We start from the raw sequence: 25782 nt of genomic DNA on the forward strand, positions 1-25782 counted from the left end.
TACCTACTGAAAGCTGCCTCTGATTGCAGTGTTGAATAAAGCATTACTGGGGACAAGGACAGAAGCAAACCAGTGAGGAAGCTACTTCAGTGACCCAGGTTGAAAGATGATGGGGACTTGACCTTGAGGGTAGCTGTGGAGATGATAACAAGTGGTTGATTCTGAATGTATTAAATTATGAAGGTAGAGAGAACAGAATTTTATTAAAGTTTCATCTTCACTGATAAATGAGAGAGAATGAGAACATGAATTACAATGTTAAGGATTTAGATTATATTCAAGGGAGAACTTGGCGAAGGCGATTAATTGATTAGGATATTATTACTTGAAAAAATTGTATGGTCTTCTGTGGGCATGTATAAAACAGAATATATTTTCATTTACTTTAGTCATGTGGGTATGATTTTTCCAAAGGCAGAGAAACTCTTATTTTCACAACATGACCTGTTTTTTTTTTTTCTTTTAGATTTTGCTTTAGGGGCCATAAGCTCACAGGAGTACTGTTTTCCATGGTTCAAATACAACATTACTGGTGAATGGTCTGTTGAACAAGCAGGCAGGGGACCCGTGTTATAAGCTTGATAAAACAGTTACTTATTGCATAGCCACCATGAGAGGTTTAACTTTAGCACATTGAAAACTAGTATAAATATTAGAGATAATTAAGACCACATAAGCAATATTAGCATGTAAATGTGTACATATCTGTGACAAATATAAACATTCATATAATTCATATATATTTTTATGAATGTCCCCAAAGCATAACCTCAACTTCTGAAAACAGGTCCCTAGGGCAAGGTCAATTCCAATGCTACACTAATAGATATTCCAAGCAAGTCATTAACAGTGATGGTAGGAACATACCTAAGTATATTCAGGAAAGAAGAGAATTTTTTAATACCCAGTGTCATCACATCTTATTTAAGTGGTATAAGGAAGCTAGAGCTTTATTATTAATTGCATGTGATTTGATCTTTCTGTAAGGTTACAAACAGAGGAGTCAGATGGACAAATTAATTTGCATCACTGTAGTGAAGACTAGTTTGGCTGCTTGTCTTTGAGGGAAGGACTGAGCACAGAGGGGAGGAAACATGAAGTTATAAAGAGAACAGTGCTTTGAAGATAAGAAACTTGAGTTCCAAACTTGTGCGACTCCTATCCACAAACATGGGAGTACTAGCTTTCCCTCACTCATGGGGTCATGAGCCTTAAATAAGATAATGTATTTGCAAGTCCCTAGCCTTGCACATTCTCTCTCTCTCTCTCTCTCTCTCTCTCTCTCTCTCAAAAACAAATAAACATTAAAAAGAAATTTAATGAAAAAAACAAAAATTAAAAAAAGGGGTGCCTGGGGGCTCAGTCGGTTAAGTGGCTGACTTTGGCTCAGGTCATGATTTTGTGGCCTGTGGGTTCAAGCCCCACATTGTGCTCTGTGCTGACAGCTCAGAGCCTGGGACCTGCCTTGGATTCTGTCTCCCTCTCTCTATGTGCCTTCCCTGCTTGTGCTATCTCTCTCTCTCTCTCTCTCTCTCTCTCTCTCTCTCTCCCTCTCTCTCTCAAAAATAAATAAACATTCAAAAAATTGAAAAACAAAAAAAAAAGAAAGTCCCTAACATTACAAGGCTCGTGGTAGTATTCAGCAAATATTTGAACCCATCCTCCTCACTTTATTACTCTGCATTCTTTTTAAAGAGCTATGTTTAGCGTTATTTATAGTCGTATTTTTGCATTAAAAAATAATGAGATTCTGAAGAAATAGGGCTTGCAAGCAAGTTGAACTCAAATGTCTGGATTGAAGACATTTTATTTTTCTTTAAGAAATACTAGGTATATACACCATGCTAACTGCTGAACTAAATTCCCGAGATACAATAGTGACTAAATAAAACAAAGATCCCATGGGCATGAAGCTTAGAAACTAGTGAGAGATAGAAAGGAATAGATGGACATTGTAACCCACTGTAGTATAGGGAAAGTACGAGATCCTTTCTATGTCATGTTAGGTAATTAGTGAAGAAGGAATAAGTGAGCTAAATGATTAGGTTGTATAAAATTAAATATATTTTATGGAAAATCTTCATGTTTTTGGAGAATAAAAATATAATGATAGCAAATCTTCCCCCCTTTCAATGGTGATACAGGTAATTTTACTATAATGATTAGCAGAATGGATATTTTTGAGCTTTCACTTTTTCTATATGAGCCAGGCATTGCACCTGTAACCGTGGATGCCGTGGTGAATAGGACAGACACCATCCCTATCTTTATGGAGCTCACAGCCTACTTGGGAGAAAACAAAGAAGGAATCAACTACAAAGATGATTAGGGCCATGATAAATCCTATGGAAGAAATAAGCAGTGCATAAAGAATGAGGGTACGGTGGCTCTTTAAGGAATCAACAAGGAAGGGCTCTCAGCAGAAATAGTTTTTAAGCTGAAATCCAAAGGGTGATAAAGACCCAGCCCTGCAGAGGGTCAAGGAAGAGCAATTCAGGCAAAGGGAACTAACAACTTCTTGGAGACTTACCTTCAAATTCATGGGCCTGTTCAGTGACGGAGGGCCAAGTTTACCGGGATGGGATGCCACGGTTGGAATTCCTCTCTGGAATAAATACCATAGGAGAGAACTTTTCTTCGTGCAATAATTTTTTTGTAGCCTTTAATTGTTACATAGTCCTAATCTTCGATTTTTTTTCATAGTAGATAAATTTCCACAAATAAAAGGCAGCAATTTCAGCTCCACATTACTATGTGCTTTTACAGGTATACCAATTACTTTGAGAGAAGGTCATTCTTTTGCTCTTAGCTTTAACTTCATTTTAAATTTAATATACTTGATAATTTTCAGTCATTTTCACTTTCTTTCTTCCTAGGATAGCATGTTTATTTGTCCTATAATGGAACTCCAACTGCTGCATTATTATCTTTCTTTCAAAAACATTTCGTGCCAAAGAGTAAACAAATGGAGTTTTAAAAATTGAAATACAAATGAAAGACATTGTATGTAAAGGGGAACTAGAAAATACAAATACTTAGTATATACTTAGTATATATACATTTTCTATAGTGTCTGTGCATCCTTTTTCTATTATAGAGCTAAGGAAAAAACGGAGTTTCCCAATCATTAAAATCCAGTTAATTTCCAACTCTTCAACTGAGAAATGTCTTCTCTTTTCTAAACCAAAATCCTTTATACCTCCCATAAGCATATAGAAAGGGGCTCCTAGGTGGCTCAGTAAGAGTCCAACTCTTGATCTTCGCTCAGGTCAAAGCCCTGCATCAGGCTCTGCGCTGACAGCATAGCCTGCTTAAGATTCCCTCTCTCTCCCTGTCTCTCTGCCCCTCCCCTGCTCCCTTTCTCTCTCTCTCTCTCAAAATAAATCAAGTTAAAGAAACTTTAAAAATATGGAAAGAAAAATAAAATAAGCATTATTATATGGCATAAAAGAGACTTGTAGATGTTAATGCAATACCTCTGCTATTGATATGCATAATTACCTACATTTAATGAGAAACCTGGAATCTCTCTTCCATAATGGATTTAACCTTGAACTCTACTTTTATACATAATTTTATTCAAGAAGTAGGTTAGAACTAACAAATATTGAGCAAGAACTTGTATTAAAATTTCTACTATATTTTTGCCTTAATTTTTAACTTGGTTAATATGACTATTCTAGCTTCTTAGGAAGATCTTACATTCTTTTGAAATGAAATGAAAGTTATTTGTCTTGGATAAGTAACATAAAATGAGAAGTATTTATGATAGCACTATGAAATACTCCTGCATCATTTTAGCTTTTCAAATTGGTTGTTTTTTGGGTTTGGTTTTTTATTTTGCTTTTGTTTTTGAGTAATTAAACTTAAGATCTTTGAGAAAACTAAAAGAATTTGGACAGATAATTTCTAATGACTGTAGGGCATCAACAGAGGTAATATGTTTTTGATCTGGTGCTCAGGGAATGGAACTTGCAAAACCCATGCGAATTTTGATAATGGTTGCTCTGTACCCAATCTCTTGTACACTACTTAAGAATTGTACCCAAAGGACTCATTTTGACTAAAATATGAATGAGGCAGCTGCCCTGGGAGATTCTGATTCCAAACCATGTGTAACTAAACTTCTCATTTAGTTAAGTGAGACATCTGGTGTGTCAAAGTGTAACGGAGTTTCCTATTGTAGAATTTTATATACAGTACAGTAATAAATCTGTTGCTTTAGCTAATAAGAATCTGATTTAATACTTTCACTGAATAGCGCTGTAAGTTTGCCTAACCTGAACTCGAGATATATGTCAAGTATATTGTATGAGTATAATACATTATATATAATATGCATATATTTATATTAGTTTCTAGTAATTTTCAAGATTTTTTAAAAAGTTAACAAATACACTTTATAACATAACCTGACTTTTGGAAATAATGTAATATTAAATGTCATTTAGATGTTCCTCTTACATATCAAGCGGAAGGAAGTCGGCAGGCTCTGAAAGTTTACTTCTACATTGATAGTTATCATTTTGAACAGCTGCCTCAACGTTTGAAAAATGGAGGAGGGTTTAAAATTCATCCTGTTCTTTTTGCACAAGGTAAACTACTTTTTTTAATACATGTACTTAAATTATGTTATCTTTATTTTTAAAAATACATGTAATTGTAGCCATCATATTTGTTTTTTCCATTAATTCAAAAATTCCTTCGCAGTACCTAGGTAATGTATTTACTTCTGCGAATGTTTATTAAGGAAAGAATAACATTAGTTTTAAATATTTACCAAATAGGACTGCAACAGTATTTATAATGGAGAAACAAGACATGAGTGCTTTAAATGATACAGATAAATTAATTTGGCTCAAATAAATTATGGTAGAGCCATTAAAATTATATGGTTAAAATTTTTTTATGAGATAGAAAAAGATTGGCAATGTACACATGCAAGTTACAAAAAATTTATATTCCATTCTCAATTATGTAATCCAAGTATGTATATAATCAAATGTATATAAAATGTTTTTGGTATCATTGGGTGATTAAATTGATGATGATTTTTTATTCTTTGAGTTTTTACCCTGAGTAAAAATATATTCCTTTTATAAATAAACAAATTGTTTTGGCAAATGAACAATGAGTTTTTTTTAACTGCAATAGAAGAAATTAAGGTTAACATGAGTAAGAGTCTTTCAGTGAACTGGTTTCCAAGGAAAGATCCTGGATCTTTTTTATTTCCAGAGGCACAAATGCAGCCCCAAACTGATTAGAAGTCCAGATTATTTTAGTGTAGTTTCTTCTAGTCTATGATTTTTTTTTTTTTAACTCATGCTGTGGTCACAATATTATATCAATTTCTCTGAGCAGGTCCATGGAGGATTTCATTTTTTTCTTCTATTGAGTTTTCAAGAACTGCATCAGTTTTGCTGTGGAATTTTTATATTCTAATAAAAAATGAGAAGAGTAGAGAAATAAAATTAATCTCTGTAACTGAAGAACAGACAGGCAAATGAAATCAAAATCGATGGCCAAGTGAAAATTCTTGTACCATATGCATATTGTAATTCTAAAAGATAGATTGCCCTTCCTTTGATTGCCATAGTTTAAAAACAATGGCTGCCTCAGATACTTGGTAAGAATACATTGAAGCAGAGGAAATTGTCAGTGCAGAGATCTTAGGAGTTTATTAGAAGGTATTTTCATTTTTTTTTTTTGGAGGACTGTGGTAGGGTCCATATAGACAATACAAGAGTCTGTAATGGAAAGAAATGGGGGAATAAAAAGAAACTGAGCAGAAATAGACCTTTGGAGCTACCTTGGGAGGATAGTTTAGCCTAAAAGGTTCTTCACTTCCTTTCCTTTACTCCTCTTTTTAAAAATTCTGCCTTTGAAATCATGACTGAGATGACAGATGGCATTTTGCATCTTTTCTAAAAAAATGATTACATTTGTGACACATCAGCCATAAATAGCTGAATATTCATACCCAACAGCAAATGTTCATAGGAAAAGGAAGAGTATTTTCCATGTAACCTCTCTTTTATAATTATGACTAAGTCTAATTAAAAAAAAAATCCCTAAATATATACTAGTTCAGTGAAAAGAGTATTGCTTTTTAAAATGTAATGGAATACTAGCTAACATTAGGTTTTAATATTTACACAGCAATGAACTATGAAAAAGCAACAGTGGAAATACTATTGCAGTTGAGGTCACAGATAGGTAAAGAAGACTGGAAAACAGCTTGTCTCATTAGAACAGTGTCAGTGATAAGGCTGCTTATTTAAAGGGGCTGCCGAAGTTCCTCTGCACTTCTGAAACTCCCATGAGGATTCATTATTAGTCGCTCTGACTATTTTCATCAGATTGAGAGAAGCCCAGGAAATTCAACACCAGCTTGAATAGAGATTACCATCTGGTAATTGAAAGTGGTGGTAAATGAAGAGATTCCAAATGGTGTCTATTCCGGAGATGGAAGTTTATTCAAAGGGTTTTAGCTTTAGGTGTACATATGTACATTATTGGTCTTTGCTAGCAAATACGAAAATTAGAAAAATGAGACGAATTTGAAAGCCTCCTGGGAAAATTATTTCTGTCAGCCCTTGTGAAGTTGTCGGTTGTACCATATACTTAGAACAGGAAGCAAACATACTGCTTTCTTCTCATTTTTCTTGCCTGAATAGACCTTTTGGCGAAGGAGGGCACTCTGGCTGATGGGGCTCGCTGCAGAGATGGGACCAGCTATGAGATCAGGAATTCTAGTGCCAGAAGCAAGCAGGATACACTTTAAGGAACGTGTATCACTCAAGGGGAGACCCGCAGGAGAACAGGAATCGAGGCAGACAAAACAAGTGATACAGATTTACAAGATAAAGATCACAGAAACAGCTAAACAGGAAAGCCAGCACAGAGCATGAGCAAAATGCTAGAAGGAAAAGATCACACAAAAGCAGTCTTCTCTAAGTACTTCCTGCAGGCCAGGGAATTAACTCTGGGGGGATCCCCAAGCCCTTGATGAGATAAAGCAAGTGACTATAAACTTGGTGAAAATGGGAGTAAGGAGGATAGACAGATATTCAGGGTCACTTCCTCTGCCCATTTCCCATTGGCTTCTTTGGTTGCTGCTTCTCACTGGTTCTCAATACTGGCTGCACTTTAATCACCTTGGGGAGGTTTTAGAAAATACCCAAGCTTGGTTCCACACCAAACTGATTAAGTCAGAATCTCTGGGACATAAGGCCCAGATACCAGTATATTTTAGAAGCTTTACCAGTGATTCTTTTTTTTTTCTTTTTAAGTTTATTTACTTATTTTGAGAGATACTGAGACAGCATGAATGGGGTAGGGGCAGAGAGAGAGAGGGAGACAAAATCCCAAGCAGGCTCCACACTGTCATTGCAGTGCCCAATACGGGGCTTGAACCCACGAAACTGTGAGATTGTGACTTGAGAGCCAAAACCAAGAGTCGGATGCTTAATCGACTAAGCCACCCAGGTACCCCTTTAAGGTGATTCTAAAGTCCACCGGGAGTGAGGAAGCACAGGTCAACGTAGATTATGAAGCACTGTGCAACTATCCAGTTAATCCTTGCTTAATTAGATTGATCCATTTCACAAAGGTTCAACATTTCTAGATATGGGGAGACCGGGCGATGGGGTAGGGCCTTTTCACTTCTGCATTGTTAAGTCTTGAGGAGGCAGGCTGCCTCTAGGAGATAATGATTTCGGTGGGACAGTTTTCTTCAGCAAAGACTGAAGATTCCCTAAAGAGCTAATGGCTGAGGGCTGTCTTCTGGCAACCACAACAGCTAGGCAACAAGCCCATCCTTTCTAAAAGGGAATCTGAGTGAGCGACCTGCCATGGTCCACCCTGTACCCTCAGATCCATTTGGGTCAAGAGTAGGAGTGTCTCCTTTGTGACTCTGATGGGCTCCCTTCCTGGGGAAGAAGCATGGTAATGGGATGAGAAATAACCCCTGCTGCTGCAGCTGGTCTTGGAGCTGCCAAAGATGCCCATTTTCCCTCTTCTGTATCCATTGTGGATCATCCTTGCTCTCAGCCTCAACTTTCTGGTCCCAGTGGCATGACTAAGACTTCCATCCCCGGGGGGCCTGACCCTCCTGTTCATTCTGCCCTCTTCAGGCCAGGGTTGCTGCATTTGTCCATTTACCGTCAAATTTAGACATGGAAGTACCAAGAGGGACCCAAGTGGATTACTGGGTGCCAAACATGTTCCTTCCTGCCCTCATTATATAGCAATAGCCCTACTTCCTTATGTGTTGCAGACTATGAGTCTGGAGTTCTCTCTTGTCCGGCAAGAGAGCAGATGCAAAATTGAATATGAGAGAGGCTAATGTCCAGGAGGAGACAAGAACCCCAAACAGGGGTTTCCTCTCCGTATTTATTGAGTGCACAAGGTCGTACACACATGGTGAAAGTGAAGAAAATAAGATCTTACACACGTGGTGAAGGTGGAGAAAACAATCAGACAGTTATCATTAACTTGTGTGTGTAAGAAGCAAAGAGTCTAGGGGGCAAGTGGCGTTTGTGATCAAGGTATATGGGCATCAGATGGAAAGTAAGTTCCTGTAGGTGATACAACAAGTTGCTCGTGATCCCAGTACAATATCTTGATAGCTCACCTGAGACACTTTCACCCCATGGTGGCGGCTTTCCACACTGTTTTTTTTCTAACCCATTTATATAAGTAGAACCTACTTCCCCACAATTAAGATGATCAGAGTTGACCAGCCTTGCCAAGATGGTGGTCTCTCTTCCTGGATGCCTTGGCACCAGGGGCCTACAGTGCTCAGGTGGTAACTGTAGCTGATGTTCAGTGGGACCCCTGCCTTGTCTTCTAGGGAAAGTGGGCTACTTTGGGGATCAGGACCTTTTAAACCCATGGAGCCAAAGTTTCAGGGATGGGAAGCACACATCCCTAAGTGACGCACTGGGACTGATGTTGTATTAGTTTCCCAGCCCTGCCGTAACAAATTACCACAAACTCTGTGACTTAAAATGACAGAAATTTATTCTGTCATCGTTTTGGAGGCTAAATGTATGAAATCAAGATGCCCGAAGGCCATGCTCCCTTGTAAGACTCTAAGGAAGAATCCTTCCCTAACTTTTAGCTTCTGCTGACTGTCAGAAGTCCATGGCATGCCTTGGCTTGTGACGCAAGAATTACAGCCTCTGCCTTCGTCTTCACACAACCTTCTTCCCTCAATGTGTCAGTCTCTGTGTCTCTGTCCCAATAAGGTGGACACTTATAAGAACAGGAGTTGTTGGATTTGGGCCACCCTAATCCAGTATGACATCATTTTAAGTAGATGATATCTACAAAAACCCTGCATAAAAATTAGGGTCGCATTTGCAACCACCAGGGGTTAGGACTTTTGTTTTATCTTTTTGGAGGACACAGTTAAACCCTCAATAGATGCTAAGCAGGGACCTTTCTACTTCCACTCTTGGTTCCCACACCCATGTATCCTATGTACTAGGGACATGGCATCACATAAAGGTCTTTGATGTTAGTTATACTGTGCCCTAGAATATGGCATCTCTTCTTTGTAAAGTAGTGATAAGTACTTGTTTCCTGGGTCTCTTATGGTGGTTTTCCTTACACTAGATAGGACATACCATGCCAGTCCTTTCTCCACAAACACTCTTGTGTATATTTGTTTTTCAGCCCTTATGAAAAAGGCTGGCACCACAAACTGTAAATGCTGACTTTTACTTCTTTATAGGGTGTCCTTCTGTTCTCAGAGAATAATTAAAATCAACCAGAAACTTGAGGATTTTCTCTTCTATTTTTTTAAAATTTTAAAAAATATTCCAGTATATAGTGTTTTCTCTTTTATACTGTTTTTATTTATTTTTGAGAGAGAGAGGGAGAGACTGAGTGTGAGCAGGGGAGGAGCAGAGAGAGAAATAGACACAAGAGTCCAAAGAAGGCTCCAGGCTCCGTGCTCTCAGCACAGAGCCCGATGTGGGGGGCTAACCCACAAACTGCAAGATCATGACCTGAACCGAAGTCAGATGCTTAACCGACTTGAGCCACCCAGGCACCCCCAGCATTTCTCTTTTAAACAAAAGGGAACATTTTGTTACAAATATTGTCATTTTTCTAATCTGCCTTCATTCGAGTATTTTTTTTTAGAGTGTTTGCAAAACCCTACTCTGGGTCCTTTAAAAGATGAATCCCTTTGTATTCTCTGTGGGTTTTATACAGTATTTGAAATTGAAACATTAAATAACTTTTTCCCCAAATTTTTAATTAAATTCTAGTTAGTTGACATACAGTGAGTGCAACACTGGTTTCAGGAGTAGAATTCAGTGATTCATCACTTACACACAACACCCAGTGGTCATCACAACAACTGCCCTCCTTAATACCCATCACCTATCTAGCCCATCCCCCCACCCACCTCTCTCCATCAACCCTCAGTTTGTCTCTGTCTTTACAAATCTGTCAGGTTTGTTTCCCTGTCTTCCCCTCTCCTCCAACATGGGAGTAAAATCATACGGTATTTGTCTAACTGATTTATTCACTGAGCATAATACACTCTAGCTCCATCCACATTGTTGCAAATAGCAAGATTTCGTTCTTTTTGATGACTGAGTAATATTCCATAACATGTGTATATTATGTACATATATATGTATATACACACACACCACATCTTTTTTATCCATTCATCAGTGAATGGACATTTGGGCTTCATGTACCCCTCCAAATCTGTATTTTTGTAACCTTTGGATAAATACCTGGTAGTGTTATAAATGAAGGAACAGTTCCCAGAATTAAGATTTCCTAAATGTTAGAATCGGTCTGTAAACATGTGAGCTCACCCCTCTTTAAAGGGCAGTACAGGAAACCAATTTGACAATAAATTTCATATATTTAAAAAAAATAATAATAAAAAAATTTAAAAAAATAAAGGGCAGTACAACCACATGCTGGTCTCAATAGGATTGATAAAACTTGCTTTCCTCATGAAAACTGTGACCAGTTCTGAAGAATTCTGACCAACTGGGGCCGGTGCATTTGTCGTGTATTAGTTAACCACTGAAGTGTCATCATGCTGTCAGGAAAGAGTGTTAGTTTGTTGAAACAATTCTTAAAATTGTTCTTCAGATATTCTGTATTTTTCCTGGTCAGTCCCTTTCTTAGAAAAGCCTTGAAAGGTATTTTGAGTGAGTAGAAATTCAGTTCATTTTCAGTCTTAGAATAATTTAATTTCCATTTTCCTGACCACCTAAGTTTGATGGGATGATTTGCTTCCTCAAATTCGGAAGGGGTAGAAGGAAAACAAGCAAACAAAGAAACTCATATTTTCAATACTGCTTTTAATTAAATGCTATTAAATATTTATTCAACCAAATATGTCAATACTACTACTAAGAAATATATTGTTCTTTAGATAGGAATTAAGGAAACTAGACAAGCAAATGCTGACAAGAGGCCAAACTTGGAAATTTGGACATTATTATGTATTTAACATACTTTTGCTGAGTGTAGAAATTGAATTTGGCAAAATATTATCCCATTTTATTGTATTTATAACAATAAATAACCAAGGTATTCATCTAAAATTGAGAATGTTTTTCTCCTTCCTCTTCTTTGCTATACAGTTTAGTTTTTAAATATAGAACTCCTCTTTTGTCATTGTTCATTTCCTCACAACCCTACACATCTGCCATAACATTTTGCTGAGACTCGGCAAAATTGTCATACATTTTCCCCATTTTTAAAAAAGTTCTGTGTAATTGTTAATTTTATCTGTTGTTAATTTGGAAATATTGCCAAGGAATGTCATAAAAATGCCAGTTTGTTTTTAGATGGCAATAAGATTTTAGAGTAGGACTGGACATTCTGGCCAAAACTGAGCCATTAAGAACTTTATAGGGGCACCTGGGTGGCTCAGCTTGTTAAGTGTCCGACTCTTGACTTCAGCTAGGTCATAATCTCATGGTTTGTGAGTTCAAGCCCTTCATAGAGCTCTATGATGACAGTGTGGAGCCTGCTTGGCATTCATTCTCTCTCTCTCTCTCTCTCTCTCTTTCTCTCTCTCTCTCTCTGTCCCTCCCCACTTGTACACACGTGCTTGCTCTCTTTTTCTCTCAAAATAAATAAATAAACTTTACAAAAAATTGCTAAAAAAACCAACAAAAAATGACGTTTGTAAAAATTAGACCCCAGGTGTTTTCTTATTCATCCCACCCCACCCCTGACTGCTACTTTCCCTGTTGCTCCCTCCTACCATACCCTTTCCAGTCTTTCTGATCTTAAATCACAAATTGAAGTGTCCTTGCATGGACCCTCCTCTTAGTTCCCAAAACTTCCTGTTTGGCTAAGCACACTCATGCATAATCTATATCTCCTGGAAATTGAATTAGATATTGCCTGTGGGGCATTGGGCATGTTGCCTAATATATAAAACACAGTGAGTAAATGAAAAGAATAGTCATGGGTTCTCTTAATGCTATTATTTCATTTATTTATTTCCCAAGAATCATAGTTAGTAAGTACTCTTATTTTCCATTTCACAAATGAGGAACCTGAGGATCTTGGATTTTAATTAACATGCTTGAGGTCACACAGCTACTAAGGAGTGGAAGTGGTGGTTTTACTTCAATGCAAAGATTTTCATTATTAGCTCTACAACTAATAAGAGGAATTCACATTGAAGGATGACTGAATCCTCTGAATATTTGCCTCTCACAAATAACATCTCATTAATGGAAGTGAACATGGCATTTATGTGAGGATTGTTTTATCGGGAAGACTTCCTTTTCTTTCTTGTGTGTATTCAGGACCAGAAGCTTGCTGAACCACTTGCAAATATTCTAATTAATGCAGAACTCATAAGGAAAAAAACACGCAATCCTTGAAACAAGCTCCCAAATTTGATATCATGTAACTGAAGCAAATGTAGTCAGCATTCTCATTAATTTTCCATAAGTGTTTTTCTCAATTATAGGCCAATAATGCCATTTTTTAAATTTCAAATTGAGCAATACTCTAAAGGTTTGTTGTTTCTTCAGTGCTGTGGAAATCTGACTAGTTGAGAAAGCAGCACAGCAAAAATTAGCAATGAACTTGCTGGGATTGGCACTGGGTATTATATGTAAATGATGAATCACTAACTACTCCTGAAACTAATATTACTCTATATCTTAGCTAACTGGAATTTAAATAAAAGCATGAACCATTAAAAAAAGTTAATAATGAGTTTCCTATTTTTGTCCCCAAAATGGTGATACGTTTCTGTCAATTTGAAGAAATGTATTATTTAATTTAGAAGCTATTGTATTTAGCAGTTTGAAAGATTATTTTTTTTTTATCAATTTTGAAACAGTCTGCTGAAAACTGAGGTTTATCAGTGGCAATAATCTCAAGGGGAAATAATTTAAATTTCCAAATTGGATCCATTGCCATTCCTGTTGCTGGCAACCTCTCTGTAGGAGATGTTGTATTTCTAGGCACTTCCTTGTGATTCATTTCTTCTGCAAAAGGTTAGAAGTGCCATCACATAAAGTTTAAAGGTAAAAGAAATAACTTGAGGCACCTGGGTGGCTCAGTCAGTTAAGCGTTCGACTTCGGCTCAGGTTATGATCTCATGGTTGGTGAGTTTGAGCCCCACATGGGCTCTGTGCTGACAGCTCAGAGCCTGGATCCTGCTTTGGATTCTGGGTCTCCCTCTGTCTTTCTCTGCCCCTCCCCCACTAGCGCGTGCGCGCATGCGTGTGCGCTCTCTCTCTCTCTCTCTCTCTCTCTCTCTCAAAAATGAATAAATAAGTATTAAAAAAAGAAATACTTAACCAAAAATGTTAGTTAAGAAAGAAATCCATATTAACCAAAAGATGTTTAAAATTAATGGAAAGTTATATATATGTTTATGTTTATTAACTAAACATTGTAGTAAAGCTAGTATTCTAAGATTATCTATGCTTCTGATTTATTACACTAATATTTCATGATTTAACTGCAACTACAAGAGAATGTGAATAGACACGGAGAGCAGAAGTTTCAACATTTTTACTCCTATGTATGTTAATACACAGTTCTGCCTCTCATACATATGCACGTATATATGCAATGTACATAGGTATGTGTGTGTATGTACATATATATATATATATGTATATACATTTGTGTGCTTATCTATATAAATATGTGAAGTTTGAGTTTAGCTTCACAAAGAATGTATATAAAATGTTTTAAAAGTAGAAGACAATTTAAATTACAAATTATCTTTGCCAACTTAGATATAATCACCAAATGTTTGATATTTATTTTTAGAGCAGAAGAATGATTTTCATTCAGTTTTGGACTGGTGAAAGATAGTTTCTTGCACGTGTGGTCATATTCAGTGTTTTAAATACATTTACTAATAATCAGTAAGATTAAAGTAAATGTGGAGAAACTGAGTTATAAAATCACGTTAAAAAGTAATTTACTTGTTTACACAGCACTGGAGAGCATGGAAGGGTATTATTATAGAGACAATGTTTCGGTGGAAGAATTTCAAGCCCAGATAAATGCAGCCTCATTGGAAAAAGTCAAACAATATAACCAGAAACTCAGGTATGTAATCTTTCAGTTTTTTTTTAAAGTAAGAAGGTAAGTGTTTGTGTTTTGACAAGAGCAGAGCAATAGAGGTCCCGACATACGCGTTATTAAATGATTGATGATGATACTCCTTCTGATATGATGTCTTTTTATTTAAGGTTTAATATTTCAAATATTCTAACAAGTACACTTTTTGAAAATAAAATCGAAAAACAGTGTTTGAAAATTTTCATGCTATTGTCTTAATTGCTGAAGAAGATCAAAAATTAAATATTTATTAGATCATTAGCAGGGAGGGAAAAAGCATTGATATTTTATACTGGTGTCCCCTAGGAGGTTTCAGTGAATTAGGGGCAAATAAAATAGGGCTCCTTTATGTACCATTAAACACCTGGCATCCTGACAGTGAGAGAAGAATGTGGTTAACACAGAAGCTATGTCACAGCATGTACTTGGTATTGGAAAAATATCTACTTTCAAATACATATATTAATGTTTCGATTTTGCTGTTTTCCCCCCTCTAAAAATAGTGTTACTGGCAAAATAACCAATGGCAGGGAAGATTAGTCACAGTAAGTGAAAGGGAAATGTGTTACAATTCAAACTTTAACTTTCAACAAATTATTAGCATATATAACTCCCTCTTACCTGATGAATTATTCTGCGAAGAGATTATCTTTTTAAATTACTTACAGATTACAGCTTTTATTTTTAAGAGAAAAAATACTCTTGTTCTACCTTAAGCCTTAATGATTCAAAAATCATTTTTATATTATATTTTATTTCGTATTACATTATAACTATTGTAACATTTTTTTGGTTTTGTCCACAATATGGCGAGACTATGAAGATAAATTAATTCCTAAAATTCCTGACAGGAAGAGGTATTCGTTCTCGTCGTATGAACGAAGGGTAGGCTCTTTCACCACAGATGCTTTCTCTTGCTTCCCCTGCCTCACACAGTCCCTTTCCGTAGGTTCTTTACTTTTCTTCCGTCACGTTAATCACTTCTGAAGCTCTCAACCTCAAAACCCCCAGTATCTTTTTGGCTTCTCATTTTCTCTTCCTTCCTAAAATATAGTTGGAGATCCTGATGAGTCTGACAGAAATGTCTCTTGGACTGCCCCCACTTTACTCTCTCATCTAGGTCACTGTTTCTCAAAGACATATAATATACTGACTCCTTTCACAAGAAAAAACAAACAAAAAAGTTCATCTTAAATTCTTAAATGGTGTGTCCACTGAGTAACACTGCCCAGTCTTGGTCAATCTGACCAATCTCCTGTCTCTAAGACCCCATGTTGTTTTAATCTCAGGATTTTGCTTCCAGATAATAATTTTAAGTTATCTATCTTACTGTGTCACTCTTCTTGCTCAAAAGATTTGGTGATTTCTTATTGTCCCCAAAAGGACTCACAACCTCCTTACACTGGCAGTCAAGATCTTTCATGACTTGACCTGAGATTTCTTTTCTCCGCCTGTGCTCCAGCCATGCTGTACTCTCCTTATATCCAGTCATGCACCGTAGTCTCCTTGCTCCATGACTTTTCACTATCCACCTAGCATCTGGTCTTCCATCTCCAGCCGCTTATAAAGCTACTATTCCAATGATTCAATGTCCAGCTCTAGTATGCTCTTCTTAATAAAATATTTTTCTTTTATTATTGGGCTAGGATGAGGCCTGGGCATTAGACTGTCTAGAAGTCTCCTAGGAGTTTCTGATGTGCAGCTGGAATTGAAAACCAATTCCCTAGATCCCAGAGTTCTGTTTATAAAAAATATTTTATACTACTTTTTTTCCTTAAGTTTATTTATTTATTTTGAGAGGGGGAGAGAGGTAGGGAGAGAGGGAATCCCAAGCAGGCTCCACACCTTCAGCATGGAGCTCGATGTGGGGCTCAAACCCACGAACCATGAGATCATGACCTGAGCTGAAACCAAGAGCCAGATGCTCAACTGACTGAGCCCCCAGGTGCCCTAGATTCCAGAGGTCTCAAAGGATGACCCCCCAGGCCAGCAATGTCAGTGCCATCTGCAAACTTGTTAAAAAAAAGTCTTAGGTAGACCCAGCAGTCTGGGTTATAATAAGCCTTGCAGGTGATTCTCACACACACTCAAATTTCAGAAGCACTGCCCTTGGCTAAATAAATGTCCAACCACTCTGCCAGTCTTTCATTTTACTTTATTTATGACTACTATGGAATTCTGTTTTTCTCCCTGATGATGCCGTTATGTGTATAGATCTCTCATCTTTATTTTATGATTAGCTCTTTAAGATGAGGGATACACTGGGGCTCCTGGGCAGCTCAGTCAGTTGAGCATCTGGGGCTCAGGTCATGATGTCATTGGTTCGTGAGTTTAAACCTGCTTTGGGCTCTGTGCTGACAGCTTAGAGCCTGGAGCCTGCTTGGGATTCTGTGTCTCCTTCTCTGTCTGCCGCCCCGCTGTGCACTAGTGTTCTGTCTCTCTCTATCTCTCTTTCTTTCTCTCAAAAATAAATAATAAAAAAAAGATGAGGGATACATTTATCTTGGTGTTTCCCATGGTGTCTGTCAAAGTATTTTGCATAAGAAGTTCTCCAAAATGTATGTTGAGTTGCATGAAATTATTTAGATACAACAAGCCAGAGAGAAGTGGGGATGTCACCTAACATTCATGCCCCTGTGGATCTTTGTATTTTTAACCAGAATTATAATGGATACTCACATATAACAGGTACCTGATGTTTAAGATTTTTTATGAAGATAAACAATATGTGTATTAATGCATGCTATCCTCTTCACATAAAACATTTTCATGTATCTTTTCTAGAGAAAACATTTTCAAAAGCACAAACCCCTCAGGACTAATTGGTGCTCTTGTCAGTAATTAGCTGCTATATATCCTATTTGTTGCATATTAGATTTCCTTTGCACAGGAAGACAATTATTTTCCTCTTTACTTCCAGTAATGCCTTCTCTTCCTGCCTATTTCTTGAATAAGGCTGTTAATTTCTTCCTTAATTTTTCCTGTTACTTTGTAATCATAAATACTCTGAAACTACTCTTGGGCAATCTTTTTTTGGTTTTGGGGGCTACAGACCAACGTTGACCATTTCTTTAAAGGGGCTGTTACTATCCTTTGTAGAAAAATAACCCCCAGGTGTCTCTAGTTCATTATAATCCAGAGCCTTTTGAACACTTTCACTGAAAACCATATCATTCTTGATGTTACTTTGTTTATTTGCTAATTAGACCTCAGAAAAGGCCTTTTTTTTTTTTACAACAAACCAACAAACATAAATAAATGAACTAGTGTTTTTTTTAGAAAGCATTCTTTAGATTACAAGTTTCAGAAACCAAACTCAAACTGGTGTAAACAAAATAATGCATTGGCATATGTAACAGGTATATTCAAGGCATGTGGCGCTGGCTGCGTTAGGCACAGCTAGATCCAAGGATATGGTCTTGGGTGGGGGGCGCGGCTTTCTTTCCCTGTCTCTTAGTACTTTTTTCCTCTGTGTGGGCTTCATTGTTGTTACACATTTGGGTAAAGATGGTCACTGCAGACCAGTGTTGCAGTCAAAGAAGAGAATGTGTCCACCCCCCCGTTACTCCTCCACAGAGAGGTCCACCAAAAGTCCCGAGGAGGCATTCATTGGCCAGACCCAAGTCACGTGCCCATTCTTGGGCGGGCTCAGCATCACAGAAGTCCACACCAATCAGCTGTCACAAAAGGAACAAAGTAAGGATGCTCGACAAGAGGGAATAATGGATTTCATTCTAGTTATAGTCTCTAGAACAACAAAGAACAGGTGCAAAAATTTACTACTTTAAAGATGATGATAGCCATAATACCTACCAATTTTTAAGAATATATTGAGTCGGTCACAATTCTAGGTGAGTTATGTGGATTATTTAACAAAACTGGTAAGTTCCATATTATCATTTCCATGTTAAGGGAAACTTATACAAGTTTACCCAGATAATAAGTAGTAAAATCAAAATTTAAATCACAGGCCTTTTTTCTCTAATTTAGAGTCTATACTATTTGTTCTGTGTTAGGCTGGCTTAGTGACTGGAGTGAACATAATATGCTGAAAACAAATTCTCTGTTACTAAGTTTTGGTGTCCGGTACTATCAAGTGCCCCCAATTGCTCTGAGTTTGTACCATCAACTGTTCATTCAGTGTCCATGAAGTTTCCCTTTTCATGAAATTGAAAAAAACAGAAAATGAACAAATGAATCCATAAACAAATTACTGGAGATAGTCAACAGTTCAATGAAGAACTAAACTATGGCAACTAAAACAAGTTGCCATTCTAGGAGGTCGGTCATGTAGAGGAGGTAGTTAGGGATGACTTAATTATTAGGTGGTATTTGAACAGAAGACTGAATCAAAAGGAGACAGCCTTGCCAAAATCAGGGGGCAAGTCTTTCTCAAAACTGTGAACTGATGTACATAAATCATGAGAATTAACTTATCATGTTTGAGGAAGACAAAGAAGGCCAGGAGGATTCTAGTCATTAAGAAGGATGATGCATGAGGGTGCCTGGGTGGCTCAGTCAATTAAGCATCCAACCTCAGCTCAGGTCATGGTCTCACAGTTCATCAGTTTGAGCCCCACATCAGACTCCACGCTGAGAGCATGGAGCCTGCTTTGGATCCTCTGTCTCCCCCTGTCTCTGCCCCTTCCCCCATGCTCTTGTGCTCACTCTCTCTCTCTCTGTCTCTCAAAAATAAATATTAAAAAAAAGAAGGATGATGTATATTGAGAGATATTTGTAGAGACCTGGTTATGTAGGGCTGTGGGCCATTGTAAGGGGTGTAGATTTTATTGTAAGTACAATCCAGGAGTCTTTGGAAAGTTTTTATTTAGTGACTGTTGTCCATTTGTATCTCATCTTTCTGTTGCAAATAATATCCAAAATGGTTGAAGCTTCCGTGAGGCGGTAATTCATTACCAGCAGGCTGCTCTGGCCCTTCTTGTTCGAGTTTCTGTAGGAATACAGATCAGCCAATGCACTTGGGGGTCTTTGCCATATGCGTGATAACCCTGATGCTGGTTGCCTAAAAACACCCTGATTTAGCTGTTACCCCCTATGAACAAGGTAGAGGCAGCAGAAATGTCTAATAGCTGTGTCTAAAATATACCCTCCAATGCCAAGTCAGACAAAGTTCTTGACTGATTTCAACCTGATTATTAGGAAATAATACCATGTAACGTCTCCCTGATGTCTTCTATGATTTTCTCAAGCCCACTGAGGCAACTTGTGGAATGGGAGAAGATATTTGCAAATGACATCTGAAAAGGGTTAGTGTACAAAATATTTATAAAAAATGTATGAAAGAATTTATAAAACTCACACCCAAAAAAAGCCCAAATAATCCCCTTAAAAAATGAGAAGACATGAATAGACATTTTTCCAAAGAAGACATCCAGATGGCCAACAGACACATGAAAAGATGCTTAACATTACTCATCATCAGGGAAATACAAATCAAAACCACAATGAGATACCACCTCCCACTAATCAGATGGCTAAAATTAACAACACAAGAAACAACAGGTGTCGGCAAGGATGTGGAGAAAGGGGAAGCCTCTTACACTTTTGTTGAGAAGGCAAACTGATGCAACCACTCTGGAAAACGGTATGGAGGTTCCTCAAAAAGTTTAAAATGGAACTACTCTGAGATTCAGTAATTGCACTACTAGGTATTTATCCAAAGGCTACAAAAATACTGATCCAAAGGGGTACATGCACCCTGATGTAGATAGCATCATTACCAACAATAGCCAAATTATGGAAAGAGCCCAAATGTCCATCGACTGATGAATGGATAAAGTTGTGGTATATGTATTTACAATGGGATATTACTCAGCCGTCAGAAAGAAAGAAATCTTGTCATTTGCAATGATGTGGATGGAGCTAGAGAACATTATGCTCAGCTAAGTAAGTCAATCAGAGAAAGACAAGTACCATATGATTTCACTTATATGTAGAATTTAAGAAACAAAGCAAATGAACATGGGGCAGGGGAAAGAGAGACAAACCAAGACTCTTAACTATAGAGAACAAACTGAGGGTTACTGAAGGGGAGGTGGCTGTAAGATGGGTTAGACAGGTGACGGGTAATAAGGAGAGCACTTACGATGGATGAGCACTGGGTATTGTATGGAAGTGCCGAATCACTAACTTGCACACCTGAAACTAGTGTTACACTGTATGTTAACTAACTAGAATTTAAATAAAAATTTGGAGAAGAAAAAAAAGGAAATAAATAATAGCATGTAAAGTGTTTGACTCTGAAATTCTAATCAAGAAATTTAGGAGGAAGGGCAATCTTCTTTCCTACCTTCAACATCCTCATGCTATTTTATTCTCTGTCTTCTACCTCAGGCTTTCCTTTTTATTCCCTCTGGCCATGAGCCATCTTCCCCATTAGCATCATTTTTTCCTGCCCTACATAATTATAATTTATCATTACCAAACCCTTTCATTTTGATGTATCCTGCTTATTGGCAAAAAATACCGCACTGCTTGGTGACCAGTGAGACGAAGTGTAATATAAATGTGAACAATATTTTGTGTATTTAAGTACTCCTTTCAGTTTGAGGGGGTCTAGATAATTATTTTTTAAATACTATTTTCAGTATAAAGTCAACAGTAAAATATAACAAAAATAAAAGGAAGCAAGTTGTATATTAGTTATTGAGATCATGTATTATGTTTGTGAAGTGATAGGTTTAGACTGAATTTTTTTAGGGCTTATAATCTTGGATATCTAAATGTAAATTCATCTCTTTAGAGAAATAAGGCAAGAAAATTTTTTAAAGCATATATTCTCTTAAGGTATACCTCTGTGGATAAAGAATTTTCTTTAAAGAAAGCAAGTTTTTTTTAAAGCCAAAATGTATTTTATGTAACAAGCAGAAGGAAAATGGATATCTTATTTTTGTTGGGAAAAAAATGCTATGCGAATACCAATCTCAATGCCATATATTTTGACCAATTTTTTCAACTGAGATGCCCGGCGAGAAGTATGTATGTGTTTGTGTATTCCCATGATAGCACCTCCACGAAATGTGTCATTTCTCTCTACCTCTGAGGAAGAAAAATGTCAGTGAATATGTTCTCCTGGCATAAGATAGATATGAAGGGTGGCATGGACTCACTGCCATTTTATGTCTTTAAGTACAGCTATCAAACAGCCTAAGAAAATAAAGAACATTGGGACCTAAGCCTTTACACCCCATCTGTGCTTATAAGGACATACCCTAATTCCTATTTCTTTCTTCCCTCAGAGCCTTCAACCCATAAAAACACTATTTCCTAGTCCTTGTTTAGATAGCCAAAAGTATATCCAGTCTTGAAATGGAATATTTTGGTTGTTCTATCAATAGAACTGTGGAAGCTACCTTAAATCAACAGGAATATGGATTTAATAAAATCTGAGAGAGACAGTAAGAGAGAGAGAAGGGAGAGCAAGAGAGACAGACAGAGAAAACACTGAATAGAATTTAAATAATGCCTTTGTCCTACAATTGTTTTTCTTTATAAAGCTGCAGCTTCTAGAGTTATTAGGTGATGTGATTTCTTTTTTGATTAACTGGAAATATTCCAGATGAATATTTATCTCCTCTGTAGCAGTTACATATTTGTTTTTCATTCTGTTCTGCAACCAAATTTCATTTTTTAATATTTTAGATGCAACTATATTTCTGTTTCTCTAAGACAAGCTGTAAGCTAAATGTGTATATTCAATTTTTTTCTATTTTCAGATTATGAATACAGTTTCCAGGCTGTAAATTTTGTTTCATATTAGAAGTGATTCTTCAATAGCAGGAGAAAACATCTAAGTCTACAAAAAATTTGAATTCATTTATATGACTTAAGCATTTTCTAGACTCCTTTTCTATATATGATATGTATACAGGATTTAACATGTACAGAATATAAGTTATACTTAAGTGCCAGATTCTCACACAGTGTAAATCTAAAGAAACTGCTGGACATTTATTCGACAAATCCAGTATGCCCACAAAGTACCAGGGACAGCGCTTCACATTGGGGGAATCATAGTAGACAAGATTGCAGCCTTCCAGGAAAATTTTGCCTGTGGGTTATGATAAACATGAAACAAAAATTTTACTAACAATTTATAGCAATATGTAAAAAACTTTGTAGGGAATGTGTAAGGTTCTATGCAAGTGTGTAAGAAGGGAATCAGTCTTAATTGGATGAGAAGATGGTTGAAGGTTTCAGGAATGAATGATTTGAGGAAGTGACATTTATGCAGAGATCTGAAGGAGGAGTTGGACTTGCAGTGTTTAGTGGGCAGGAAATGAGAGATAAAGGTGTGCAGAAGGGGTATTTCCTAGCAGAGGGAATAGCATGTGTAAAAATCCTGAAGGGGGAGGCAGAAATTATATAGTGTATGGAGGCTGGAATTCAAGAGGGAGAGGGGTGTGAGACAGTTGTGTGAAAAGAATCCCTTCTGTACTTCCTTCACTAACAGTTCTTCCTCAATTTCTTTTAAGCCAGCTGTCACCCAGGGCACACTTTAGCTCAGTTTCCATGTGTTGAAAGAGTATAATTATTTAAGACCCATCTGAAATTTATCTTCCTGCAGGAAGCCTTCAGTTATAGCCTTAGCTGAAATTAATCACTTTCTTTTTTAAAACTTAACAACTTCTTTGATTTCATTTGTTTTATTTTGACTTGAGGGTTATTTACCTGCCTTGCTCAATACATATGAGGGCAACAAGGTCTTAGTTCTCCACTGTGCTTGGTACATAGTAAGCACCGTAAAAATGGTTGAATTGAATTGGAAATCAGGTTAACTGCAATATAATGGTCTTCTATTTTTGTACAATTAGCATTTTATTGAATTTATTCCAGTCTCCAGTCTACTTCTTTTTATATCCAAAAAATGTAGGGCCATTTGAAGGGTACAGATGCTGACTCTGTTGGAGACTTCTCTCAAGAAACTCATCAGCATAGCCAAGGTTCATAAATTTCACATGGGACAAGAACAGATAAGTTGAAATTACAATGACACTTTTGAGAACAACATATCATCTCTTCTTTATTTGAAAAATGCTGTAATTCTATTAAACTTTGCCATCAGTAACTTCTGAGAATGTGATACGACTGAATATATATTTATGCATCTAGGTTTTAATTTATCTGGACTGTACTTATTCTTGTCTGTATTCAGATGAGTTCATTGTTCTTGAGAAGTTGTAATTACATCTAATTATTTTTATGTTAAGGGAATTTTTAATGCAATTTTTTGATAAGGGCAGCAAATGAGATTAGGATTAACTATGTGTTTTCACATTTTTATAAGTCCTTCATTGTGATAATATTTATCAAGGATGAATAGATATTTTGGATGACAAGTAGAAGCAGATCATCTTTAAAATCATCTTTTAAAAATATTTTATTATTATTACTATTTAATTTTTTAATTTATTGCCAAGTTAGCTAACATACAGTGTATACGGTGTGCTTTTGGTTTTGGGGGTAGATTCCCATAATTCATCGCTTACATACAACACCCAGTGCTCATCACAACAAGTGCCCTCCTCAATGCCCATCACCCTTTCCCCCCTTCCCTGCCACCCCATCAACCCTAAGTTTGTTCTCCTCATTCAAGAATCTCTTATGTTACCTCTCTCTCTGTTTGAAACTGTTTTTTCCCCTTCCCTTCCCCCATGGTCCTCCAAAATCTTTGAAGAGAATTCTCTCTATCTCAAAGTTAAAAAAAAAAAAGAAAAAGAAAAAGCTATTGTTTTCATAATAGCAAAGGGAAGATCAAAGTTCCTTTTCCTTTTGCTCAGAATTTCCTTTGGAATAAGTGAGAGTTGAAAGTGTCACAAAGAAAATCAGTGTACCCTGAAGAATCAGTTAGGGAAATATACTCTGTGAGGAAGAATTTGTCAGTGCTTATGGAAGCAAGATTGATTTTTATTTTTAACCCTGCTGACATTTCTAGCTCATCACAAGAACAGTCTTTAAAAATTATATTCAAGGCATTCTAGTCAAGCTCTTTCAGTGATTTGTTTCCTATTGCTTTTGTTCAGTTCCTTTTTGCTGACATTTCATACTTCTTTTGCTTGGTGGATGTACCATAAGGTGGTGAATGATTGAGTATAAGTTACCCATTCAAAGCTTTGTCCCTACAGCAGTCAGGACATTTAGTGTGGGCCTAGAGCTTTTCATTCAGAAGACATAATCATGACTTAAAAGGAATTAATGTGGATTTAAGGAGATCATGATTTGTGTGAAGAATAGAACATTATGTTTATAAAATTAGCTGTCTAGTTACATGGACCACCCAACTTCAACTGAGGGCAAAATTCTACCTTCTATAGAATTTTATCTTCTATAGTTTGTGACATTCTGTTGGTCATTCAGGAAGAAAACCGCATATATTTTTGCTTGGTTTTTGCTAATTTCAGCCAGAATGACTCTAATTTACTAAATTGCTTTGGCCATTTCCTATCCATCTTTCCTGGCACACCTCAAAATTCACCCCTGCAAGAGATCTTCCCACCTCCCCTGAGTTAGTTAACATTTATCACATCAGGCATTATGTATCTGTTTCTCCTTTTCACTTTGTCTTTTTCTTTTATCATTGCTGATAAGGTACCTATTAATAGATGACTAACAAGTGTTTGTATGTGTGAAAATTTGGGGCAACCAAATCAGGACGCAGAATATAAATGGTGGTGGGTTCCTGACTGACATCATGATGACTTCAACAGAACATTTGGAGAATGGCATGGACTGTAATGTCTGTGTTGAACGGGTCTTCCTAGCCACTCCCATTCTGTTTTGAGAATATTCTTAATGGTTCAGTAGTATTTATCGTGCACTTATACGCAAGTGCAGGAATGTGTATAGCATTAAGAATACAGAGATAAACCAGACAGTATGCTCTTGAGAATCTGAGGGGAGAGGAAGAGTGAATGTGGTAAATAGGCTATTTTGAAATACCCTACTAAAACCATGGGGGAGGGAACAGGATGCCCAGAAACACAGACTAGGAGCACGTAGAAGAGACTAAGGAGCTCAGGATGGGGTAGTTCTGACACAGGACGGCTCCTGAGCCAGGTGAAGGAGGGGAGGGAAGCTTTCTCAGTGAGAGGGACCATTATGAACAGAGACATTGCAGAACCATAATGGGGCAATACAGCAGGCAAGGCTGAAAAGAGACAGGAGGCG

At 37.0% G+C, this 25782-nt stretch overlaps 1 protein-coding gene across 1 annotated transcript in view; it reads left to right on the top strand.

The window, feature by feature from the left end:
• Positions 1-25782, top strand: part of PREX2 (phosphatidylinositol-3,4,5-trisphosphate dependent Rac exchange factor 2) — a 288123-nt gene that overhangs the window by 202152 nt on the left and 60189 nt on the right. The window contains exons 34-35 of the mRNA XM_042973055.1: positions 4452-4595; positions 14469-14583. Of these exons, the coding sequence (XP_042828989.1) occupies positions 4452-4595; positions 14469-14583 (259 nt within the window). The remainder of the gene's footprint in view (positions 1-4451; positions 4596-14468; positions 14584-25782) is intronic.

Source organism: Panthera tigris, chromosome F2 (genome assembly GCF_018350195.1).
Source record: "Panthera tigris isolate Pti1 chromosome F2, P.tigris_Pti1_mat1.1, whole genome shotgun sequence".
Taxonomy (NCBI): Eukaryota; Metazoa; Chordata; class Mammalia; order Carnivora; family Felidae; genus Panthera; species Panthera tigris.